General features: G+C 42.7%; 2 protein-coding genes and 2 long non-coding RNA genes across 4 annotated transcripts in view; 2 read left to right on the top strand and 2 right to left on the bottom strand.

The window, feature by feature from the left end:
- Positions 1-3,198, top strand: part of CLPX (caseinolytic mitochondrial matrix peptidase chaperone subunit X) — a 44,396-nt gene extending 41,198 nt beyond the window's left edge. The window contains exon 14 of the mRNA XM_038580726.1: positions 1,460-3,198. Coding sequence (XP_038436654.1) covers positions 1,460-1,550 — 91 coding nt within the window. The 3' untranslated portion in view covers positions 1,551-3,198. The remainder of the gene's footprint in view (positions 1-1,459) is intronic.
- On the bottom strand, positions 12-7,951 carry LOC111093306. Its single transcript, XR_005381783.1, has 2 exons — positions 6,970-7,951; positions 12-374 (listed from the first exon to the last, which is right to left on the bottom strand). It is a non-coding gene; the product is annotated as an uncharacterized LOC111093306 (long non-coding RNA).
- LOC119866918 lies at positions 5,089-6,673 on the bottom strand. Its single transcript, XR_005381786.1, has 2 exons — positions 5,859-6,673; positions 5,089-5,723 (listed from the first exon to the last, which is right to left on the bottom strand). It is a non-coding gene; the product is annotated as an uncharacterized LOC119866918 (long non-coding RNA).
- Positions 7,795-20,270, top strand: PDCD7 (programmed cell death 7). Its single transcript, XM_038580727.1, has 5 exons — positions 7,795-8,739; positions 11,668-11,806; positions 16,815-17,051; positions 17,327-17,414; positions 19,105-20,270. Exons 1-5 carry the CDS (start codon positions 7,855-7,857, stop codon positions 19,226-19,228), a joined length of 1,473 nt encoding a protein of 490 aa, XP_038436655.1. The 5' UTR covers positions 7,795-7,854; the 3' UTR covers positions 19,229-20,270.
- The last annotated feature ends 1,889 nt before the right edge of the window (positions 20,271-22,159 follow it).

Raw genomic sequence — 22,159 nt, 5'->3', positions numbered from 1 at the left:
TTGAACAAATCTAAAACTTAAATTCACCTCTTTATTGCTATGGTTTATTGGTCTGTCACAAAAATTGCATAAACATTCTTCTATCCATAAGAGAGCAATAATCTCATAAATTTTCTGTAGAAAAAATGTTCTAATTTTGGTTTATAAAATAACAGCATTTTGTGAGTCTTTCAAAATGATCTTCAGAATTAGCCTGCACTTTTTCCCCCTAAGGAAGAAGTATCAAAAGAGACATAAAAGTCAGTCAAATAAAGAGATTTAAATGAACTTTGCTGCTAATTGTCATTTATGAATGACTTGTTTCATGTCGGTTGACATATCTTCCACTGCTTCGTTTATTTATACCAGGGGTCAGCAGAGTTTCTTGTAAAGAGCTAGATGAAAAAAAAAAAAAAAAAAAAAAAGAGCTAGATGAATATTTGAGGACCATACAGTCTGTATTGCAGCTACTCACCACTGCCCTCAGAGCACAATTGCAGCCATAGGTAATTGTAAATGAGTGAGCATGTTGGTGTTCCATTACATCTTTAGTTATGAAAACAGAGGATGGGCTTTATTTGGGCTGCAGCTGTAGTTCACTGACCCCTGATCTATTAATGAGTATTTGTTACACAGCACTTGACATTAATGTTACATACCAGAAATTAGATTTCTGTTTTAACTAAGTCACAATGTATCTTATGTTTTATGTTTACTTATCTTCTGGGATAACTTAGGAGTTAGTTGATTGGTTAGTTATTCAGAGGCTGGGATGACTTAGGAGGTAGTTGATTGGCTATTCAGAGACATAATCTTTTATTGGTTATGTATAAAGAAATTGTGGTTTGATTGTAATTTTGGCTCATTTGAGTCAAATCAGATTTGGTTGGAAGCTATTGACTTCTTTACCATAGTTACATGCTAAATGTCAAGCCTTTGAGTTGAAATAATAGATTCATACTTTTTTGGTGGAGAAATGGATTTCTTTTTAAGATTTTATTTATTCGAGAGAGAGAGAGAGAGAGAGAGAGGCAGAGACATAGGCAGACTGGGAAGCAGGCTCCATGCAAGGATCCTGCTGCAGGGCTCCATCTTAGGACTCTAGGATCACACCCTGAGCCGAAGGCAGAGGCTCAACCACTGAGCCACCCAGGCATCCTGAGAAATGGATTTTTTAAGACTTTGCAGTTGAAGCCTTGTCAATTTATTTCAGTAATAAATCTCTTAGGGAATATATTGGGAAAATTACAACTCTTGGTTATGTGGTCTCAGTGTTTCCCATATTTCACCACTAAGCAATTTGATTATTAAAAGCGCTCACAAAAAAAAATAAAATAAAAAAAAATAAAAGCGCTCACAATATTTCCTTGTTTGTGTGTTTTTTCTAATTATGTGGATTAATTATTATTTTGAGTCTAGAAATCATGTTTACCCCTAATTTTCATTAAAAACAAAACAAAACAACTGCTGTTTATTATAGGGCTCCAACAAAAGAATCATCTGAAGAAGAGTATGACTCTGGAGTTGAAGAAGAAGGATGGCCTCGCCAAGCAGATGCAGCAAACAGCTAAACTGTCAGACTTCTGTCTTGTATATAAAACTTTCCTTCTTTTGTTTAGGATCATAACTGTCTCTACAGTCTGACATTAAAAGCATTGCATCTATCTTGGATAGCATACATGGTCAGAAGCCTTTAGGATAAAAATCAGATCATGTATATTATGTAACATCACATTGATTTATACAGAGGACGTTATGTGGACTTTAATGATACAGTGTTCAGAGATAAAATGTACATTATTTTGGTTCAGTTTTTTAAAAATATGCTTTAACAAAATACTTAGGAGTTCCTTTAAGCAATGCAGGTGTTGCAATAACTGTGGATTTTACAATAATGTTACTCTACAAATGGGAAAATAAATTCTTTAAAATTAAAGATTGGGATACCATTTTTTAGTTTAACCTTTTTTCTACCCATTTCTGTTACCTGAAAATATTGGAATTTTATTCATCTTAAAAATTGGAACAGGTAGTCTCCAAGTATTTAAAAATTTCATGGAAAAAGTACCCTGAAGAACCATATTTTGCTGATTTATTTAGCTATGTTCTTAGTCTTATCTGCTAATGCATGATACCAACATCCCAATTGGTACTATAGAAAAGGCCATCCCCTTGCTGACTTGTCTTGATTTATTTTCCATCTTTAATCCATTTCAGTATGATGAATGTGCAGATGGAATTGAAATCTGACTTCAATCTTCAGGAAAAGACCATCTAATTCTAAAAGTAACATGCAGCATCAATCATAGTAATAGTCATGTGCTAAACTATTCTAATATTATCCACTTAGCTTAAAGTGCTCAGCTAATTCTGTTTTGTTTAGTTTTTTTGGTGCTAGGTATGTGTCTCATTCCCATTGAAGAAAATCTGTGCTTTGCTATCAACAGAAATGAATGTGTTCACACTAAAATATACGTTATTAACTCCATTATATAACAAAACTAAACAGTGGGAGAAATTTGGAGGGGCTTAATAATGAAAGTTATTTCATTTGATTCTATAAATATCAAAATATTTGGGTACCTTTTAAGCTTAATGATGATATAAATTTCCATACTATTCATTCAGTTCAAACTCATTTGAAATTGTTATATTTTAAAAAAAAATGTTACATTTAAGTATTTGTTTTCCTTATTTGGTTTATAGATGCTTGAATTTTCCTGTTACCCCCTTTTTCTTAGGAAAAGAACTTTAAGCTATTAGCAAATTCTAAATCCTATTGGTGAAAAATTGGGCTTTCTATGATAAGAGATGTGACATATGTATTTATGGCTGGGTAGGACCAGAAATGCACTTTTGCAGAGTCTTTAAGCTTGGTTGCTATAAAATGGAACAGAAACAGGTATTCTTCTTAGTCTTTATTAATGGTTAAAGTTCTTCTCAGGAAGTCTTTCATATTATAACTGTTCATTATCTTTCTTTTATAGTATCATTTCCCTTTTTGTAGAGTGAAAATTGGAGTAGCTACTAAATATATTAAGGTTAATCCTCCAGAAATGGACTGGGAGACATTTTAGTCACAACAACTTACATTTGGTTTTGGAAGTTGTTAACAAAGCATAATTGATGTTTTTAAATCAAACAAACTGAGTATAACTACGATTTGTATCTTGAAACTTATGTTTTGGCATTTGAATAAAACAGAAGTACTAAATGAAAGTCAGTGTGGTAGTATGTCCATATGCAGTACCATTTTTAAAAGGACACAGATATCACGAGCTGCTTTATTCTAGTGACTGGTTAATCCTTGGCACTTTCATATCCTTCTAATAAATTCTCCTAGTTGTAGATTCCACAAAGTTCTGTTATTAAAATTTATGTTAAATATTTATTGAAAACCTGCACTAAAAAAACAAAAAACAAAAAAAACCCTGCACTTAGGGATCCCTGGGTGGTGCAGCGGTTTGGCGCCTGCCTTTGGCCCAGGGCGCGATCCTGGAGACCCCGGATCGAATCCCACGTCAGGCTCCCGGTGCATGAGCCTGCTTCTCCCTCTGCCTGTGTCTCTGCCTCTCTCTCTCTCTGTGTGTGACTATCATAAATAAATAAAATTAAAAAAAAAAAAAAAGAAAAGAAAACCTGCACTTAAATGTCCTGCATGGGCCCCACACTAGATAAATAAGACCAAGTTTTTCAAGAGTATTAGTAGTCTATGAGGAGAAGCAAACAAATATCTGTGCATCACAATAATGGAAGTGAGATAGGTACCAGATGGGGTGACACAAAAAGTAGGTGGCCCTAGATGGATGTGGAAGATCAAGTAGGAATTTGCCAGAAAGAAATAATGAAAATTAAATCAAAATCTTGACAAATGTAAACAATAGAATATCTTGTATGCCATGTTAAGTTGTAATTTTATGCAGAAAATAGTAGGGTATTGTTAAAAGGGTATTAATCAGGAGAACTGTTCATTAGATGTGTATTTTAGATTGTTGGGAAGGGAAGGCTCTGAGGAAAATGGAGGGAAACATGACTAGAGGCCTCATTGTGGACACTCCTCCAGCACTTGCCCCTCTGTCTCTTACCTGGTTGCCTTCCTCCTGTTTTTCAAATCAGTTTTCATCATAAACAAAACTTGGAATTCACATCTACTCGCACACAGTAAACTAAAAAAGTGGGTCGTCCTGTTTCAGGTTCCCGTTCAGAGTTTGATTTTGGGCCAGGTGAGAAGCTATTGGAAAGTTTTGCACAGAGAAATGACATAATCTGACTTAAGTTTTGAAAGACTATTCAGGTTATAGTTTAAGCAAACAGACTACAGAGGAGCAAGGATTGAATCAGATACCCTCAGCCCTTCTTAATTTTTTTGAAAGAAGATAATGGATTGAACTAAAGTGATAGTGGAAGAGCAGATGGGTAGGTATTTTTGGATATCTGAAAAAAAAAAGTATTCCATGTCCTTCAATGGGGAAACTCAGTATTATAAAGATGTCTATTAACTATATTAATTTATGAATTTAATATTGCAATAAAATACCAATAAGTTTCTTTTTTTTTTTTTAACTTAACAAAGATTTATTCATGAGACCTAGGCAGAGGGAGAAGCAGGATCCCCTGCACGGAGCCTGACTGGGGACTCAATCAAGACCTTGGGATCAGGACCTGAGCTGAAGGCAGACGCTCAACCGCTGAGCCATACCTGGTATTAGCCAGGCACTGCGATACCAAAAAGTTTTTAAATTGAAAGTAGGCATGGACGCCTGGGTGGCATAGTTGGCTAAGCATCTGCCTTCAGCTCAAGTCATGATCCCAGGTCCTGCGATCCATCCTGGCACTGGGCTCCCTTCTCAGTGGAGAGACCGCTTCTCCCTCTCCCTTGCCACCCCCCCCACCACCACCACCACCATGTGCACTCTCTCTCGCTGTCTCAAATCTTTTTTTAAAAAGTGATGCAAGTAAAATATGGAATATTATTTAAAATTTAAGAAATATTACAGGTCCCTTGGGAAGTGGGGTCAGGCATTGATCGGTTCTCATGGTATATGATGTAGTTTTGGAATGCTGGTAAGTTCCAGACCCACTGGCCAAGAAAGAATTCCTGAGACATTCTGGGTGCAAAAAGATGATTTTATTAAAAGCATGGGGACAGGACCTGTGGGCAGAAAGAGCTGCCGCACTGGGGTTGTGAGGAATGGCAGATCATACTTGGGAGTTGGGGGAGGTAAGTAGAAAGGGAAGTGTCAAAAACTTTGCTATGCTAAAAAAGACTCTCCGGATACTGGAGGCCTGGCTATTGTTGAGCTAAGGTGGTTTTTCCCTCTAGCAAAGCATTAACATTAAGACAGCGGGAGTTTCCTGGAGGGATGTTATATTCCGCTTGCCTAAATTATTTGTCAACGGGCTTCATGTTATAAGGAAATTTTATTTTATTTACATTCCCTTCTACCTTTGTTTCCCACTTCACTATGGAGGGGAAAGTGATGTTAGGGCTCCAGGACATTGAGTCTATGGGGTTTTGAAAGTTAGGTTATTGAGAAGATACTTTTTCTTTGTAAATCACTAAGACATTTGTTCACTGAGGGATGCCTCTGTGGCTCGTTCGGTTAAGTGTCTGCCTTCTGCTCAGGTCATGATCCCAAGTTCTGAGATGAGCCACGCATTGAGCTCCCTGCTCGGTGGGGAGCTTGCTTCTCCCTCTCCTGCCTGCTCCTCCCTCTGCTTGTACTCTGTCAAATAAATAAAACCTAAAAAAAAAAAAAAAAAAAAAAAAAAAAGACATTTTAAACTGATGGAAACTCAAGGCTTGCAGGACTGTGATCTCTCTTAATCCCTTAGTTTTAGGGCAGTCAGGAGTGCCTGAGGAATGTCCCATATCCCACCTGGGAGTGGGGCAGAGGGCGGTTTGTGGGGTGTCAGCTTGTGCTTTGTCCTCAGCTTGCTTTCTGCTGTACTCTGACCCAAGGAGTCATCCATTATTGCATCGAGTCATGCGATGCTGCAGCAATTGAACATCCAAAGGGGGGTGGGGGTGGGAGGAGAACCTCAAACTAAGTTTCACACCTTACACAAAAATAAACTCAAAATGGATCACAGACTTAAATGTAAACCTACAAAATTTTTAGAAAAAGCACAGGAGAAAATTCTCAGGATGTAGAGCTAAGAGTTCTTGATCTGACTCCAAAAGCATGATTCATAAAGGAAACACCAATAAGCTGGGCTTCGTTAAAATTAAGAACTTTGGGGATCCCTGGGTGGCTCAGCGGTTTAGCGCCTGCCTTTGACCCGGGGCATGATCCTGGGGTCAGAATCCCAAAATGCTATGTACTGTATGATTGCATTTATATAACATTCTTGAAAGGACTAAGTTATATAGAGGAGAACAGGTTAGCTGTTGCCAGAGCTTAAGGAAAGGAAGTGGGTGTGGCTATAAAGTAACCTGGAAGCAATGAAATGGAAACATTCTGTATCTTGACTATATTAATGTCAATGTCTGGATTGTAATATTGTACTACACTTTTGTAAGCTATTTCCATTGGGAGAAACTGGATGAAGAGTACACAGAATCTCCCTGGATTATTTATTAATATATGTATATTTTAAAAGATTTAAAAAAATATTTTATTTCTTTATTCATAAGAGAGACACAGAGAGAGGCAGAGGGAGAAGCAGGCATGCAGGGAGCCCGACGTGGGACTCGATCCCGGGACTCCAGGATCGCAACCAGAGCCACCCAGGCGTCCCTATTTCTTACAACTGCACAGGAATCTACAATTATCTCAAAATAGTTTAATTTTAAATATCTAATCATGTGTCAAGGCCTCTCCTTTCCCTCCAGCTTAAAACCCTCCAGTGGTTTCCCATTGTTTTTAAGATACGAGCTCCTGGAATGCTAGGAGATACTCTCTCAGTCTCCCTCCAGGCTTTCTGTGCTCCATCTGACCTGTAGAAAAAAAGGCAAAATGAAACGTAGATCAAATTAAATTTCCTTACACCTTGCAGCTCAGTGACAAATACTTCTGACAGCCAGCAGAGTCGGGCATTCCTCCAGGAACTCCCAATTGTCTTAAAGTCAACGCTTTGCTGGAGGCAAAAATGCAACCTTAGCTTGACCACAGCCAGACCTTCAGGATCATGGAAGTCTTCTTTCACATAGGAAAATCCTTTTGGAAATTTCCTTTGTTTCTACCCCCACCGTGACATAGAAGTATATAACCAATTCCCGTGCAGCTCTTTCTGCCCATAGGTCCTGCCCCCAGGCTTCAATGAATCCACCTTTTATGCGCTGAAAACGTCTCGAGGATTCTTTCTTGGCTGTTAGCTGCGGGACCCCAGCATCCCATCACCTCCGCACTGGTCATCTTTCAGTTCCCGGACTAGACCTACTATCAAGAGTTTTTGCAAATGCTGTTCCCATCCGAACTGTGCTCCGCTCGCTTCTAGTTAACTCCCCACTTATCCTTCAGGCCTCCGAAGGCTTCAATCCTTGGGGCAGCCTCCCCTAACTTCTCTGACTACGTCAAAATCTCCCATACGCTCCTCCTGCCCAGGGTTTTCCTCTTTGGGAGTACTTCCATTCGCCGCGGCACCTCGCCATTTGTTCGCTCGATTACGTGATTGATGTGTTTTCTTTCCCAGACACGTAGTTTCACCAGGGAGACCCTATCTGTCCGTCACAACGTTCGCAAAGCAGCTGGCGCCGCAGCCAGGACGCTCAGGAGGAGCAGGGCTTGGAACTGGAACCGAAAGGACGCCCACGAAGGCGCCGGGCGCGCCTTGGCGTCGCGCGAGTACTACGTCACTTCCGCCCCGGAAGACCCTCTTTCTAGGGGAACCGCTCCAATTCCTGTCACTTCTCAGACTCCCTCCGTCGCGGATATGGCTCTGCCGCCCTTCTTCGCCCCGGGCCGCCCAGGCCCGCCGCCTCCGCAGCCGCCGCCTCCCGCTCCCTTCGGCTGCCCGCCACCGCCGCTGCCCTCCCCGGCTTTCCCGCCGCCTCTTCCCCAGCGGCCCGGCCCCTTTCCGGGGGCCTCCGCCCCCTTCCTCCAGCCCCCGCTGGCTCTGCAGCCCCGGGGCCCCGGGGAAGCCTCTCGCGGCGGCGGCGGCGGCGGCAGCGGCAGCGGCGGCGGCGTCTTCTACCCGGTGCCGCCGCCGCCGCTGCCGCCGCCGCCGCCCCAGTGCCGGCCCTTCCCGGGGACCGACGCTGGCGAGCGGCCGCGGCCGCCGCCGCCAGGCCCGGGGCCGCCCTGGAACCCGCACTGGCCTGAGGCGCCGCCGCCGTCTGACGTGCTCGGGGACGCGGCCTTGCAGCGCCTGCGCGACCGGCAGTGGCTAGAGGCGGTGTTCGGGACCCCGCGGCGGGCGGGCTGCCCGGTGCCTCCGCGCGCGCCCGCCGGGCCCAGCCTGGGCGAGGTGCGCGCGCGGCTGCGCGGGGCTCTGCGCCTGGTGCGGCGGCTGCGCGACCTGGGCCAGGCTCTGCGCGAGGCCGAGGCGGATGGCGCGGCCTGGGTGCTGCTGCACGCCCAGGCCGCGCCGCTGCGCGCCGAACTGGCCGAGAGACTCCAGCTGCTGACCCAGGCCGCCTATGTGGGCGAGGCGCGGCGGAGGCTGGAGAGGGTCCGGCGCCGCCGGCTGCGGCTTCGCGAGAGGGCCCGGGAACGCGATGCCGAGCGGGAGGCCGAGGCCGCGCGAGCCGCGGAGCGCGAGCAGGAGATTGACCTCTGGAGGGTCAAGTGCGTGCAGGAGGTGGAGGAGAAGAAGCGGGTAAGAGCAGCAGATGCGCAGGGGCCAGGGGTAGTGAGGTTTTGCGCTGTCGTTTCCCAGGGTTAAGCCTCTTTTTCCTCGTCCGTAAAATAAAAAGTCTTTCCGATCTCATATCTCCATATTGATTGCGTGTTGATGATGCAAATAGTACAAAACACAAATGCTCTTAAGTGCACCGCGAGTCTTGTAAACACAAGATCCAGGATTACACGGTGGCGTTGCAGAATGACAGACGTCCTGTCTCCTGCTGCAACGTCCTGTCCGCTTACTAACATTTAAGGCAAACAAGAATCTGGGTCTTTGTTTCTTCTGTTGGCCCGGCAGATTTTATTTTATTTATTTATTTATTTTAAAAGATTCATTCATTCATTCGTTCGTTCATCCATTCATTCATTCATTCATGAGAGAGGCAGAGACACAGGCAGAGGGAGAAGCAGGCTCCATGCAGGGAGCCTGGCCGGGGACTTGATCCCGGGTCTCCAGGATCAGGCCCTGGGCGGAAGGCAGCGCTAAACCTCGGCGGATTTTAATACAAACTATAGAGCACTTAGTGCCTTGTGCTAGTTGGTTTATGAGGGCCTTAGTGAGGAGTGCCCCAGGATTCCTTTGTTGAGGAATTTTACTCATTTTTTTAATTGTTACTACTTAAAAAAATGTATTTATTCGACAGAGAGAAAGCACAAGTAGGCAGAGTGGCAGGCTGAGGTAGAGGGAGAAGCAGGCTCTCTGCTGAGCAGAAAGTGGGTGGGAGGCTCCATCCCTGTCCCTGGAATCATGACCTGAGGTGAAAGTCATGATTATGGTGAACCATAACCAACTGAGCCACCCAGAAGCCCTTTTGGAAAATTTAAACCACAGATCCCCAGGCTAACAGTGGTGTTTGGGGGGCACTTGCTGCATATTAGGTGCTGTGCTCAAGACCTTGCATATACCAGATCTTTAATCCTTGTAACAACCCTAAACCGTATTCTCACCACTTTACAGATTAGGAAATTGAGGCACAGAGAAGCTAAGTTTCGGACAATCACACAAGTGGTTTGTAGTAGTTTTACTCCTGATTTGAGCCCATGTTGGCTGATTCCGAAGCCTGTTGATCTTAACCTCTTAAGTAGGGGCCAGGGTGAAAATGGAAATTGGTCAGGCAGTTGTTTAAGGCATTCTCATTACTCCTGAGGGCCTCTGAGTCCCCCCCCACCTTCACAACCAGCTTGTGTTTCCTCCCTCTTCTTCCTCCTTGTGTCTGTTATTGCCCTAAAATCTTTTTTTATTTTATTCTTTTATTCATGAGAGAGGCAGAGACTCAGGCAGATGGAGAAGCAGGCTCCATGCAGGGAGCCCAATGTGGGACTCGATCCTAGGATTCCGGATCACGCCCTAAGGCAAAGGCAGACGCCCAACCGCTGAGCCACCCAGGCCATCCCCCTAGAATCTTAAAAGGAAAAAAAAAAAAAAAAAAGATGTATTAATTTTTGTGGGAAAGAGAGAGCACAAGCCCAAACAAGGGGGAGGGCAGAGGGAGAGAGAGAATCTCAAGCAGGCTCCATCCCCAGCATGGTGTCACACGTGGGGCTTGATCTCACAACATTGAGATCATGACCAGAGCAGAAACCAACAGTCAGTCACTTAACTGACTGAGCCACCCAGGTGCCCCAGCCCTAGAATGTGATATAATTCCTGTCCCCATTTGAAATGTGATGGCAAGGAATATCGTGCTTTAAAGGAGAATAGTTGGAGGCAACACCATGATCTAAGGGAGTTTGCATCAGTTCATTTAATAAGGACCCATTATTTGCCATACCTGATGCTGGTGATAGGGATGAATAGGATATAATGCTTTCCTTGAGGGGCTTAGAGCCTCATGGGGACCATGTCTATACAGCATGGTTATGTGTTAGAGTTTCAAGTGCTGTAGGAACCCAGAGGAGGAATATCCAGTCCATTGCAGGTTGGTGTAAGGGAAGGCTTTGTGGATGATATAATGACATCTGAACTGTCTTGAAGGACATGTCAAAGCCAAGTGAAAGCAACAGGTGCAGTTCTGGGCAGAAGAAGGAAGGAGTATGGTGTGGTCTTAATGGTGGGATTATAGGCACTTATTGGATAGATGGAAAGAGAGCTTTAGGTAAAAGGATCTTCCTTACCACCCACAGTAAGGGGATTGGAGACCAGATCCTGTGAGTGGTGGTTTAAGGAACCAGAGTCATTTTGTCTACATGTGAACCAACTTAAGAAGAACATTCAGGATAGGATCTTAGTGTTTGAAAGGCTGTCATGGCAAAAGATCTAGGCACCTAACAACACTGGAGTCCGAGCTATGTGCGTTGGGTGTCACTGACAAATTTCGTAGAGTTCTGGGCCCTTCCAACCCCATTTCTTGTATTCTCTCCTCGTCTCAATCTTTGGGTCTAGGAGTCTACATTTTTAATAAGAGAGCCCCAACTTAAAGTTAGATGCAGATGTTCATTGGACTATGCTTGAAGAAACTCCAAGGAAGGAACAAAGGTCAGCATCCATGTGGAAACTTCAGAGAAGATACTCCCTGGCTGGACCAGTGTGGGAGAGGAGTTGTGTACAGCCCAGGAACTTGGAATGGAGATCCAGTAGAAACTCAACCCCAGGACAGTCTGATCTTCTGAAATCTCACTGCTGGGCAGCTGTTCTCTGCTTTAAGACTGTTCCTAGGGCAGCCCGGGTGGCTCAGCAGTTTAGCGCCGCCTTCAGCCCAGGACATGATCCTAGAGACCCGGGATAGAGTCCCACGTCAGGCTCCCTGCATGGAGCCTGCTTCTCCCTCTGCTAGTGTCTCTGCCTCTCTCTCTCTCTCTCTCTCTCTCTCTCTCTCGAATCAATAAAATCTTAAAAAAAAAAAAAAAAAAAAAAAAAGTATTCCTAATACTAGGTCTGTCTCATGGACCCGGTCTTTTCCAGGAACAGGAACTGAAAGCTGCAGCTGATGGTGTCTTATCTGAAGTGAGGAAAAAGCAGGCAGATACCAAAAGAATGGTGGACATTCTTCGGGCCTTGGAGAAATTGAGGAAACTCAGGAAAGAGGCAGCAGCAAGGAAAGGTAACCATGGCTTTGCATTTCTACTTGTATTTATTCCTCTATTGCCTTGTTCCTTCCCTTGCTTTACCCTAGTGTCCACCCTCCCTCAAAATTTTTGAAGAAAAAAAAGTTTGATTATATTTAATTTTTACCCAGTAGAATAACAGCTTGTCAGCACCACCTCAGAACTTTTGAAGCAGAAGCCTGACTTTGTTTACTCCTTTTTGACAAGGTTGAAAAGAGAGGCAGGTGTGGGAACCCACTATACTGCCTTTCCCTTGACTCATCATTCCCACAGCAAGTGTTCTGGCCACGCTTTTGTGAGTGAGTTTGGCGTGGCTCGTCACTTTTGCCCATGTACAAAGGCAAAGGCTATCCTTTCTTTACTAGGTGCTTCAGAAGATGTTGAAAACTTGGCATGCCCTTCTGATATGTTTCAAACCTGAAACATTGATATTTAAAAAGGTGTGAGTGGTTGGACAGGGCAGGGAGTGCCTTGCAAACTGCATGGGTGTCCACTTCTGTACTTTGGGATCAGAAAACCTGAGTCCTCTCCTCTTGCCTCTAGGGGGAGCACTAGTTTTGGAGAAGCTCCCTAGTTGTGCTTTCAACATTTGCCTGTCTTGATCTTTGCTCTTGCAAGTCTTTTTGTGTGGAGGGCCCTCAGTTCCATCTTTTCCGTTTTAAGCTCTCACTATCCTTCAAAACTAAATACAGATGCAACATCCTCCATCCTACATCCTTCCCTGATCTGGATTGAGGTGACCTCCTTCTTACTTGCACCGGTTTGGACTACAAGCTGCCTTATTTAGTAGACTATAGGTCATTGATACCAACCAGGGATATTTGAGACTACACAAATTAGCAAGTACTGTGATAGCAAATGACTTCCCCTGTGTGGTTTAAAATATAAATGAAACCTGTGAATCAGACCCTTAATAAAGTTCCATTGGGATATGACCATTGTGTATTCAACCCAGCTCACTCACTAGCTAAGTGATTAGCTTCTGCATGCCAGGCTTCAGAATAGCTAGTTCAAATTGAGGCTTCAGAAGAATATGACCCCATAGTGCATTCATGAGTCAAAGGGGAGTTTGCATCTACTAGGTCTACCCTTATCTCTTCCTTGGGGAATGAAAACCTGAGGGCTGTTATTTAATATTCTTCTACTCCATGTCCTCTGTGAGGAGAGTATTTAGTAAACTTTTGCCAAGTGAATTTCGTAGCATAATTTCTCACTATTTGTCTTCTTTATTTTGGTCCAAAAGGAGGAGGAAATTTCGGAGGAATTGTGATCTATAAAAATAAGCAGCCTCTTTGGAGTTAATGGTCTTGAATATAAAATGATTTGGTAACTAGCAGCTAGTTGCATCATATATTTAAAACTTTTCTCTCAAGGTGTGTACACCTTCAGCTAAGGGCTGAGAGAATGAGGCCAGATATGTAAGCAGGGCCACATTGCAGTACCTTAGGGGCCAGACTAGACTTCTTACCTATGCTTAAAAATGAGCAGAACCATTGAAAGATTTTAAGCAAAAAGTGAAATGGCAGCAGTAATCAGTGCTGGTCCAGGAGAGAAAGGAGGGAGCTCTAGGAGGGAGGGAGAAAAGGAGAGACACTGAGAAGGCTATTCAGTAGTCTGGGCACGGATAATATAGGAGTGTGAACTAAGGGTCAGGTGGTGACTTGGAGAAAAGTAAATGAACTTAAGAAATACAAATAAAGGAGAGGGGGAATGTGTAAGTAAATAACTTGGGGAACAGACTTGGGGTTGACGAGTTCAGTTTGGGTTGTGTTGAGTTTGAGGTGCCTGTGGTACGTCTTGGATAAGAGGTCATCGGCATGTAGCCATAAATAGACATGACTTTAAGGAGGTTGTATAGTGTGAGTTGAGGGCCAAAATGACAAAATCCTAGGGAATGTCAAAATCCAGATGCATAAAGGGGTGGCCACAAGAGAGGTCAGAGAGATAGAAGGAGAAAGTAGGTCCCCTACCTCCTTCTGGAAAGTCCCAAATGCTCAGAGAGATTGTGTAATCTTGCTTGGGGAGGTTACCTAAATGTCTCTTTGCCTTAGTTTCCTCATCTGTAAGACAGGAATAATGATAGTACCTAAAAATTGAGAAATATCTGTGGGAATTAGTACCCAATAGATCATCAGTGAGCTATGCTAGGTGCAATTCACAGCAGAATGGTATGAGTAGAAGCCAGACTAGACTACAATAAAGAGGGAATAGGAGATAAGAAAACCAAACAGTGAGTTCAATTTATGAGAAGTTTGCCTGTGAAGACAGGAGAGAACTGATCAGTATCTGGCAATGCGGAAGGGCAAAGTGGTAATCTTAGGGTCATGGGAAAAATTTAAACATGTTTCATTGCTAAGCAAAGGAATGAGTATAGGGAGAGTATCATAGAGAAGCAGGAAGGATAGTTGATGGCTCAAGGTCCTGCAGGAGGTAGAGAGACTGATTGTAGGTGGAGGGATTAACTTAAGTGTAGAAGGATCCATCTTCCACTGGAATGAAAATGAAGGAGACAAGGATGGGTAGTCACACAAATGAGCAAAATCGGGGTTGAAAGTTAAGAGATTTCCTGGCTACTAGCCTGTTTTCTCTGAGATGGGTTAGATTGTTTGCTCAGAGCCAGTAGAGAAGGAAGGCTTTAGGACAGCAGTAAAGGCTTGAAATAACTGCTGTGAAGAATGAGCATGAGCCAACTAGAGACCTGTGGGAGTATGGTTGTAGGGAGAGGTGCTCTGGGCTCAGCTGATGTAGTTCTATACTGACACTACATCACATAATCAAATTATTTCTTCCAGGAGTGCTCTGCAACTGGCAGGTGAGTGCAGAACACAGGGCTGTTAGGGTTTTTTGCTTTATCAGTGACCCTAAGTTTTGGTGAGGATGAGTAAAAGAGGGGATAGATTTGGATACATTTAGTTGGAGGTTCTGGTGAAGCCAACCATTTCCAGGGAAGAGATAAGTGCACTGGGAGACTAGAAAGTCCTAGTCAGAGAAGAGAATTGTGCTTAAGACTTTAGAGGTAGCAGGGTTTTTCTTATCATGCCCAGGTACAAGGACTGGACAGGGGGCAGCCCCAGTGATGCAGCGGTTTGGCGCCGCCTGCAGCCCAGGGCATGATCCTGGAGACCCGGGATCGAGTCTCATGTTGGGCTCCCTGCATGGAGCCTGCTTCTCCCTCTGCCTGTGTCTCTGCCTCTCTCTCTCTCTATCTCTGTGTCGCTCATGAATAAATAGATGGAATCTTAAAAAAAAAAAAAAAAAGACTGGACAGAGCTCAAAGGTGGCTGGCTGGCTGAAGGGAAAAGGAGAAGGCATTAGTTATGTAGAAGCTGCAGGAACTGGAGGAGTGAATGGTAGAGGTGGAGGGAACCAAACCATGTATCAGTATGTGGGCTCAAGAGAAAGACTGGATGAGGATTGCTGTTCCCGAGGGAATGTGTCATGATCAGAAGTGATAGATGAAAGTTTGAGGGAGGTATGGATTCATGGTACAGGTCCAGCAGCCTGAGATAGGCTACTATTCCTCATGGGGTTTGTGGGCACTTTGGAGCTGATGGAGTGTTTGTGTTTCACCATACTGGTAGATTTTAGTACTCTGGCTCTTTACAGAAGTTGGCCAATTCCTGGTTTAGGTAAAGAAATGAAACAATCATGGAATTGTTACAAAACAATGTAGTGACAGCTTGAGCTCAGTGCTTAAGAATTTTGTGGTTTTTTTGGAAAGTAGCTGGCAACTTAGTAGAAGAGGGATTTGAATCATAGGGTTTCCATAGTTGGGAATGAGTGATTGTAAACCTGTTCAAGCAAAGCAGTCATGAGAAAATGACCTAGAGAAATGTTAGCTTTGGAGGTGAGGATAAGAAAGTTGGTTCCACAACCACTTAGTGGCAATGGTTGAAGGAGAAAAGAATCAAACCTCCAAAGGCCTTGATCAGCTCTTTTAGGAAGCAGTTTACTATTACATTTAGTTAATCCTGGAAGCGCCCCTAAACATTACTTCTCTTGAGAATTTATCTTACAGAAATAATCTATAGAAGGAAAAAAGCAACATGCCTAAGAGTAACATTTCACTTGTGCACAAAAATAGAACACCTAAATAAAATACCCATAGTCAACTATGATGCCATTATCACTAACAAAATTAGTAATAATTCTTTGATATCACCTACTAACTAGTCTGTAATCAAATTTTCCCATTTGTGGAACTAGTTATGTTGCCTATCCTATTAGCTGACTAACCTATCCCAGGCTTCCCAGGATGCTGGGTTTTCAATGCTAAAACTGGGCAAACTGAAATACTTGGTCACCTTATACCAAGCAGCAGACTGTGAGGGCAGTGTGATTAGTTATGTATATTTCTTCTTCATTATCCAAGTGTGTTTTCTCAGAACTTCAGATTCCATCAGTGGGAGAATTGTTTATTAGTTGGTTCTGAGAGCCTGTGCTGTGGGGATATCACAGTGAAGAAATATAAGATAATTCCTCTCTTTAGTGAGCTTACTGCCCAACCAAAACCATTAGAAATAAAATTAGGTTAAGTGGTATGAGAGAGAGAGAGAGAGAGAGAGGGAGGGAGGGAGGGAGGGAAGTCAGGGTGGGGTCAGATTAATTGGAGACCCAAGATCAAATTGAGCCTTGAGGGCAGCCCCAGTGGCACAGCGGTTTGGCGCCGCCTGCATCCTGGGGTATGATCCTGGAGACCTGGGATCGAGTCCCACATCGGGCTCCCTGCATGGAGCCTGCTTCTCCCTCTCCCTCTGCCTGTGTCTCTGCCTCTCTCTCTCTCTGTGTCTATGAATAAATAAATAAAATCTTAAAAAAAAAAAAAAAAAAAAAACCCTGAGCCTTGATGATTGGTTAGAATGTACAAATTCGAAGCAAATTTATAATGAAGTAGTACTTTGAATCTGCTCATTAGAACACAGATTTTGAGATAAAAAGTTGCATCTAAAATGCCTTTGGAAAATAAAATAAAATAAAATAAAATGCCTTTGGATCTCTGCCTAGGCGTCTGTCCTCCAGCTTCAGCAGATGAGACTTTTGAACATCATCTTCAACGACTAAGAAAACTCATTAAAAAACGTTCTGAATTATATGAAGCTGAAGAGAGAGCCCTCAGAGTTATGTTGGAAGGAGAACAAGAGGAAGAGAGGAAAAGAGAATTAGAAAAGAAACAGAGGAAAGAAAAAGAGAAAATTTTACTTCAGAAGCGTGAAATTGAGTCCAAGTTATTTGGGGATCCAGGTAAGTTTCTCTGTAAATCAGAGGAGAAAAGGAAGATACTCGATTGGCAGCTCTTTTTCCTCATGGATGGTCTCAACCTAAACTAAGAGGTGGTAGGCAGCAAATGGCATTTTCAAGACTTGAAATTCTAAACTGTGTACTGGAAATCACGGGTAAAGATGAAATATTTGATCACATTGTTTTACTGTCATAGTAGAGGCTCAGTCAGCTTGCATTGAGAAATATACTCTAGATATGAAGCATGATGATGTAGTAACATGCCTTTTCTTTTTCAGATGAGTTCCCACTCGCTCACCTCTTGCAACCCTTCCGACAGTATTACCTCCAAGCTGAGCACTCCCTGCCAGCACTCATCCAAATAAGGTCAGAGTGGGACTCTCTGTGTCATCTTCCCCTTAGGTAGCAAGAAGCATTCCAGGTGCTTGTGTTGTTGAGGTCTATTGCTATATCTTTTTTTTTTTTAATTTCTTATGAGTTTATTTAAAGTTTCTAAGTTCTCAGGATGCCACACATACCTTTAGCCCTCAGTCCTTGAGAAGTAGATGTCTCTGTTTTAACAGGTGAAGAAACTGAAACTCAGGTTGTGATTTGCCCAACAAGTATTGTCTCATGATATAGCTGTTGTGTTGGCTTAAAGCACTGACTTCCTTTTCCTAATTGTCTTCTGCTGCTAAATAAACCAAGGGCAGGAAACCCTTCCTGCCACTTGCCTGTGGAGACTGTTTAAGTCCCATACCAGCTTGTCAGTTCTCACAGGTCAAAGCCAGGAGAACTAGGAACGAGGAGTCTCACCTCAATATGCAGTTACTAATGAGCTGGGTCAAGTTTTCAGCTCTCTGGGTCTCACTTTCCTCACCTATAAAATGCAAATGGTGGACTAGAATGTGGCCTTTAAACTTCAGCAGTAGGACTCTTCCCAAAGGCAGTCTTCTGAGAAATCTATTTGTGAAAATAGTTTGAATGAATGGGTTCTGTGAGCAGTTCAAATCTCTTATTAACTGGAAGCACTTTGTTGTTTTCTAGATTGCCCAGAACATTTGCTTGAGGCCTAGGGGTTTTTAAAGCTTAATTTGAAAATCACTGAACTAAGTGATCTCTCAGGTTCCTTCCAAAACTGTAAGGATGCTTGTAGTATACCAAGTTTGTGTTCTGGGAAAAGTATATTTCTGGCTAATATGCAAGTTTTAGCTTTTAAATATAAGTACAGTGGATTCTCATTATTCGTGATAGCTATGTTCTATAAAGCTGCAGGTACTGAATTAGAGAATATCGGATTGCTAGCCCTCAAGGAAAAACAGGGTTGGGTTCCTGTGAGCCTGGGCCCATACCATTTTCATTAACCGATCAATACATAATACTGTTTTATGTGGATTTCTTTTTAAAAACACCTTATTTAATATATATTGATTCATTAACATTGAACTCCTAGTGAACAGCATTGTAATGCCTGCATCAACATAGCTTCTCGCACATACATGTATTCTCTGTAAGGCATACTCCAGCCTTCTCATGCTAGCCAGCACTACAACAGTATACCTGGGGGCCATTTAAATATAAAAGCACAAATATGTGAAAAACTTGGCACTAAATAGACTGCAGAAAGGACACTTGTTTATAGTATGAGGCTGAAAACAAGAAGACAGTGTCATCTTATTCAGTTAACCTCAGTTGGGAATGTACCTGTCAGGGACTCAGACTTTTCACTGCCCTATGCATGTTGGCAAGTGACATGAAAGCGCCACAAGTACTGACTGTGGGGTCACAAATGAATTTTTGTGAATAGGCAAATTTGCAAATATGGAACCTGCAAATAATGAGGATCAACTGTATATTCATTATTTGGTTATCCATAAGAGTTCTTGGCAGTTTTTGTCCTTTATATGTACATTTAAGAACTATGGTCTTTTGCATACTGCTTAGAAGTCAAGTTCTTTAGTGTACTAGTACATACAGTCATTTGAAAGCTAAGTCCTGAAATAGAATATTTAGTTGCTGAACATCTTGCTTTGAATAGAACAGAAATAAACAGTTGTTCTACATTGTTCTTATTAAGGCATGATTGGGATCAGTACCTGGTGCCATCTGATCATCCCAAAGGCAACTCCGTTCCCCAAGGATGGGTCCTTCCCCCGCTCCCCAGCAACGACATCTGGGCAACGGCCATTAAGCTGCATTAGTAAAGATGCTCCAGGAGTGTGGTCCGGCCAAGCCTCTTTCCAGCTCTAAATACTAGTGATGCCACCATCTTCTTGTGCTGTAGACTAAACCACAACCTCTAAACTCCATGTGGCATTGCCCTACCCAGAAGTTAACGTTTTCCTTGCATGGTCTGTCCTGGCCAGAGGTGCCTCTTGAATCAGGAGATTAATATGGTTCTTCAGGAAAGGACCTAGGTGAACTGGGGTTATTACCACAGGCAGTGGCCGTGGTTCACCAAATTTAAATTTGCCTCTGTTTTGAAGAGGGCTTAGTGCAGAGTGACTTGTTAATTTACTCTTAACTGCCTTGGTGGTGATGGGTAAGTACACTCCATACACTCAACACAAGTATGCACTGGGTAGACTTAGCAGCCCTTCCCCCGAGTACTGAGTGTGAAGGCAGGCTTGATGCAAAACGTCCATACCCTTACTACCTAGAGAACCCTCTGACTTCTAGGAGGAAAGGTCAGAGATGCCTTATCTTTGGTTTTGTGAATCCCACTTTTGGTGCAGCTTAAGAAGCTGCAGGCTGAGCTGCCAGAAAAGCTCATGGCCTATCTGGTAGTCCTGTGGTTAACTTGAGAAAGCTGTACCCATATTGGATCGTGTTTTAATGGATAATGACTATATCTTCCCATGTTAGAAGGATCATAACAAAAACACCTGTTTTTTACGTTCCTAGAGGCCCAGTTGTTCAGAATCACCAATGATAGAAATCTGTTTCCCTATGGGTGTGGGACCTTAACCTCACTCAGTCACATTGGTAGGTGCCGGGATAGCTGTGGAATTTTCTTAGGAACTTAAGCTCCCCAAAACACCCATGTAGTTAAAACTGGGAGGAAAGCAGATAAAAATGAAATTGAATTTATTTTTTTATATTAATAAATGCTGTTGTGCCTGGAAATGATTGATCATATAACATGTCAGGAGTTTGTTTTGTTTTGTTTTGCTTTTTGTCACCTATTGTGTTATTTATATTTCCAAAAAGCTAAATAAATATCATTTTTATTTTTTAGCTTGAGCCTTTGCCCCCAAATTTGTTGCTTACCAAATCACTACACACACTTTCACATTGATGAAACACATTTTCACTTCAAAAATACAAATTTGTCAAATTGACATTTGCTGTATAGGGAAGTGAGTGAACCTCAAGCACCACACTCTTCTGGAATCCAACTCTAGATAAGCAGGGAAGGACACCAGCTTTGGGGATGATTCATGTGGCAGGAAGCTCTGGGCAGCAAGATGCTAACACCTTTGTTCTTTTTCTGTTTAATCTGTACTGTTAACCCTTAAATGCATAATTATAAATTTAACAGAGAGGATATGAGGACTAGCACTCCAAAGTGTATCTAAGCTCATAAACCTTAAAATCTAATGTGATTAGCCTCACATAACCCCATAGGCCTGGGTGTCCTTTTGTTATAAATCTCTAGCATTTGCTCTCTGATGAGATGGCAGGAAGAGTAGAAATAAAAGATGAATTGTGTGATGTGTTTAGTGTCCAGGACAGCCTGTCACTAACATATCTGCATTGGTGGGAGCATGAGTGAAGCAGGGATTCAAGAAAACTCAGCAGAACCCAAGGGAAAGGCATTTAACCTCAGGTTGAAAACACCATTCCCTCTTTCTTCAATCCGCTTCTGCAAAGTTTAGTAAAGTAGACATTATTCTTGTTTGGTTTGGTTTTGTTTTTCCTAGTTTATTGCCTTGTGTGATGGGTGGCGGCAACAGCCACTGGTGATTTATGGGTTTAGAAAGAAAGACCTAATGTCTTTTTGTTTGTTTTTTAAGACTTTATTTATTCGTGAGAGACACAGAAAGGCAGAGACATAGGCAGAGGGAAAAGCAGTCTCCCTGTGGGGAACCCACTGGGGGACTCCATCTCAGGACCCCAGGATCATAACCTGAGCCAAAGGCAGATACTCAACCACTGAGCCACCCAGGTACCCAGACCTAATGTCTTTAATGAATTATACTGCTGAGAATATGGATGGTGTCATTGTAATCTTTAACCACAGTCTCTTTAATTTATTGTGGAAAATTTCAAACATCCCAAAGTAAATAGTCATAATTTTTTTCCATGTACCCTGGTGGTACCCTGGCTTCAAATAATTGTCAATTCATGTCCAATCTTGTTTCATCTGTATCCCCACCACTCTGGATTATTTTGAAACAAATCCAAGACATCATAAGTGTTTAGTATGTAGCTCTAAAAGATACTTTTTTTTTTTAAGATTTATTTATTTATTCATTCAGAGAGAGCGAGAGAGAGGCAGAGACACAGGCAGAGGGAGAAGCAGGCTCCACGCAGGAAGCCCGATGTGGGACTCGATCCCGGGTCCCCAGTATCACACCCCGGGCTGCAGGCGGCGCTAAACCTGCTACACCACCAGAGCTACCCTAAAAGATACTTTAAAAATTTAATAGTGCCATTATTGCCCTGGAAGAAATGAATGACTCCTTAATATCAAGATTTCTTTATTTCATAAATGTTTTCCACTTTGTTCAAATTAAGATCTAGATGCAATCCATACATTGTTACTTATGTATGTCTCTTAACTTTCTGATAATCTGTAGGCCATTCTCACTTCTGTGTACTCTTGTACTCTGTCTCTCCCTTGCAGTTTATTACTTGAAGAAATTGGGTCATTTTTTTCCTGAAGAGTTTCCAGTCTGGATTTTACTAATTGCATCCTCGTGATAGCGTGTTCCTCATTCCTCTGTTTTCATATTTCCTATAATCTGGTGGTTAGAGCTGTACTGTCCAGTAGGGTAGACACGTATGGCTATGGGGCACTTGAAATTGAAAGTTTCAATTGAGATGTACAATTATATATACAGATCACATTTCTACTGGACAGTTCTGACCAAGAGCACACCCATTTCTTGACCACATACAGATTTGAA

This window comes from Canis lupus, chromosome 30, assembly GCF_011100685.1.
Source record: "Canis lupus familiaris isolate Mischka breed German Shepherd chromosome 30, alternate assembly UU_Cfam_GSD_1.0, whole genome shotgun sequence".
In the NCBI taxonomy this organism is placed as follows: Eukaryota; Metazoa; Chordata; class Mammalia; order Carnivora; family Canidae; genus Canis; species Canis lupus.
The sequence above is the reverse complement of the archived record's forward strand: the minus strand, read 5'-3'. Positions and strand labels throughout refer to the sequence as shown.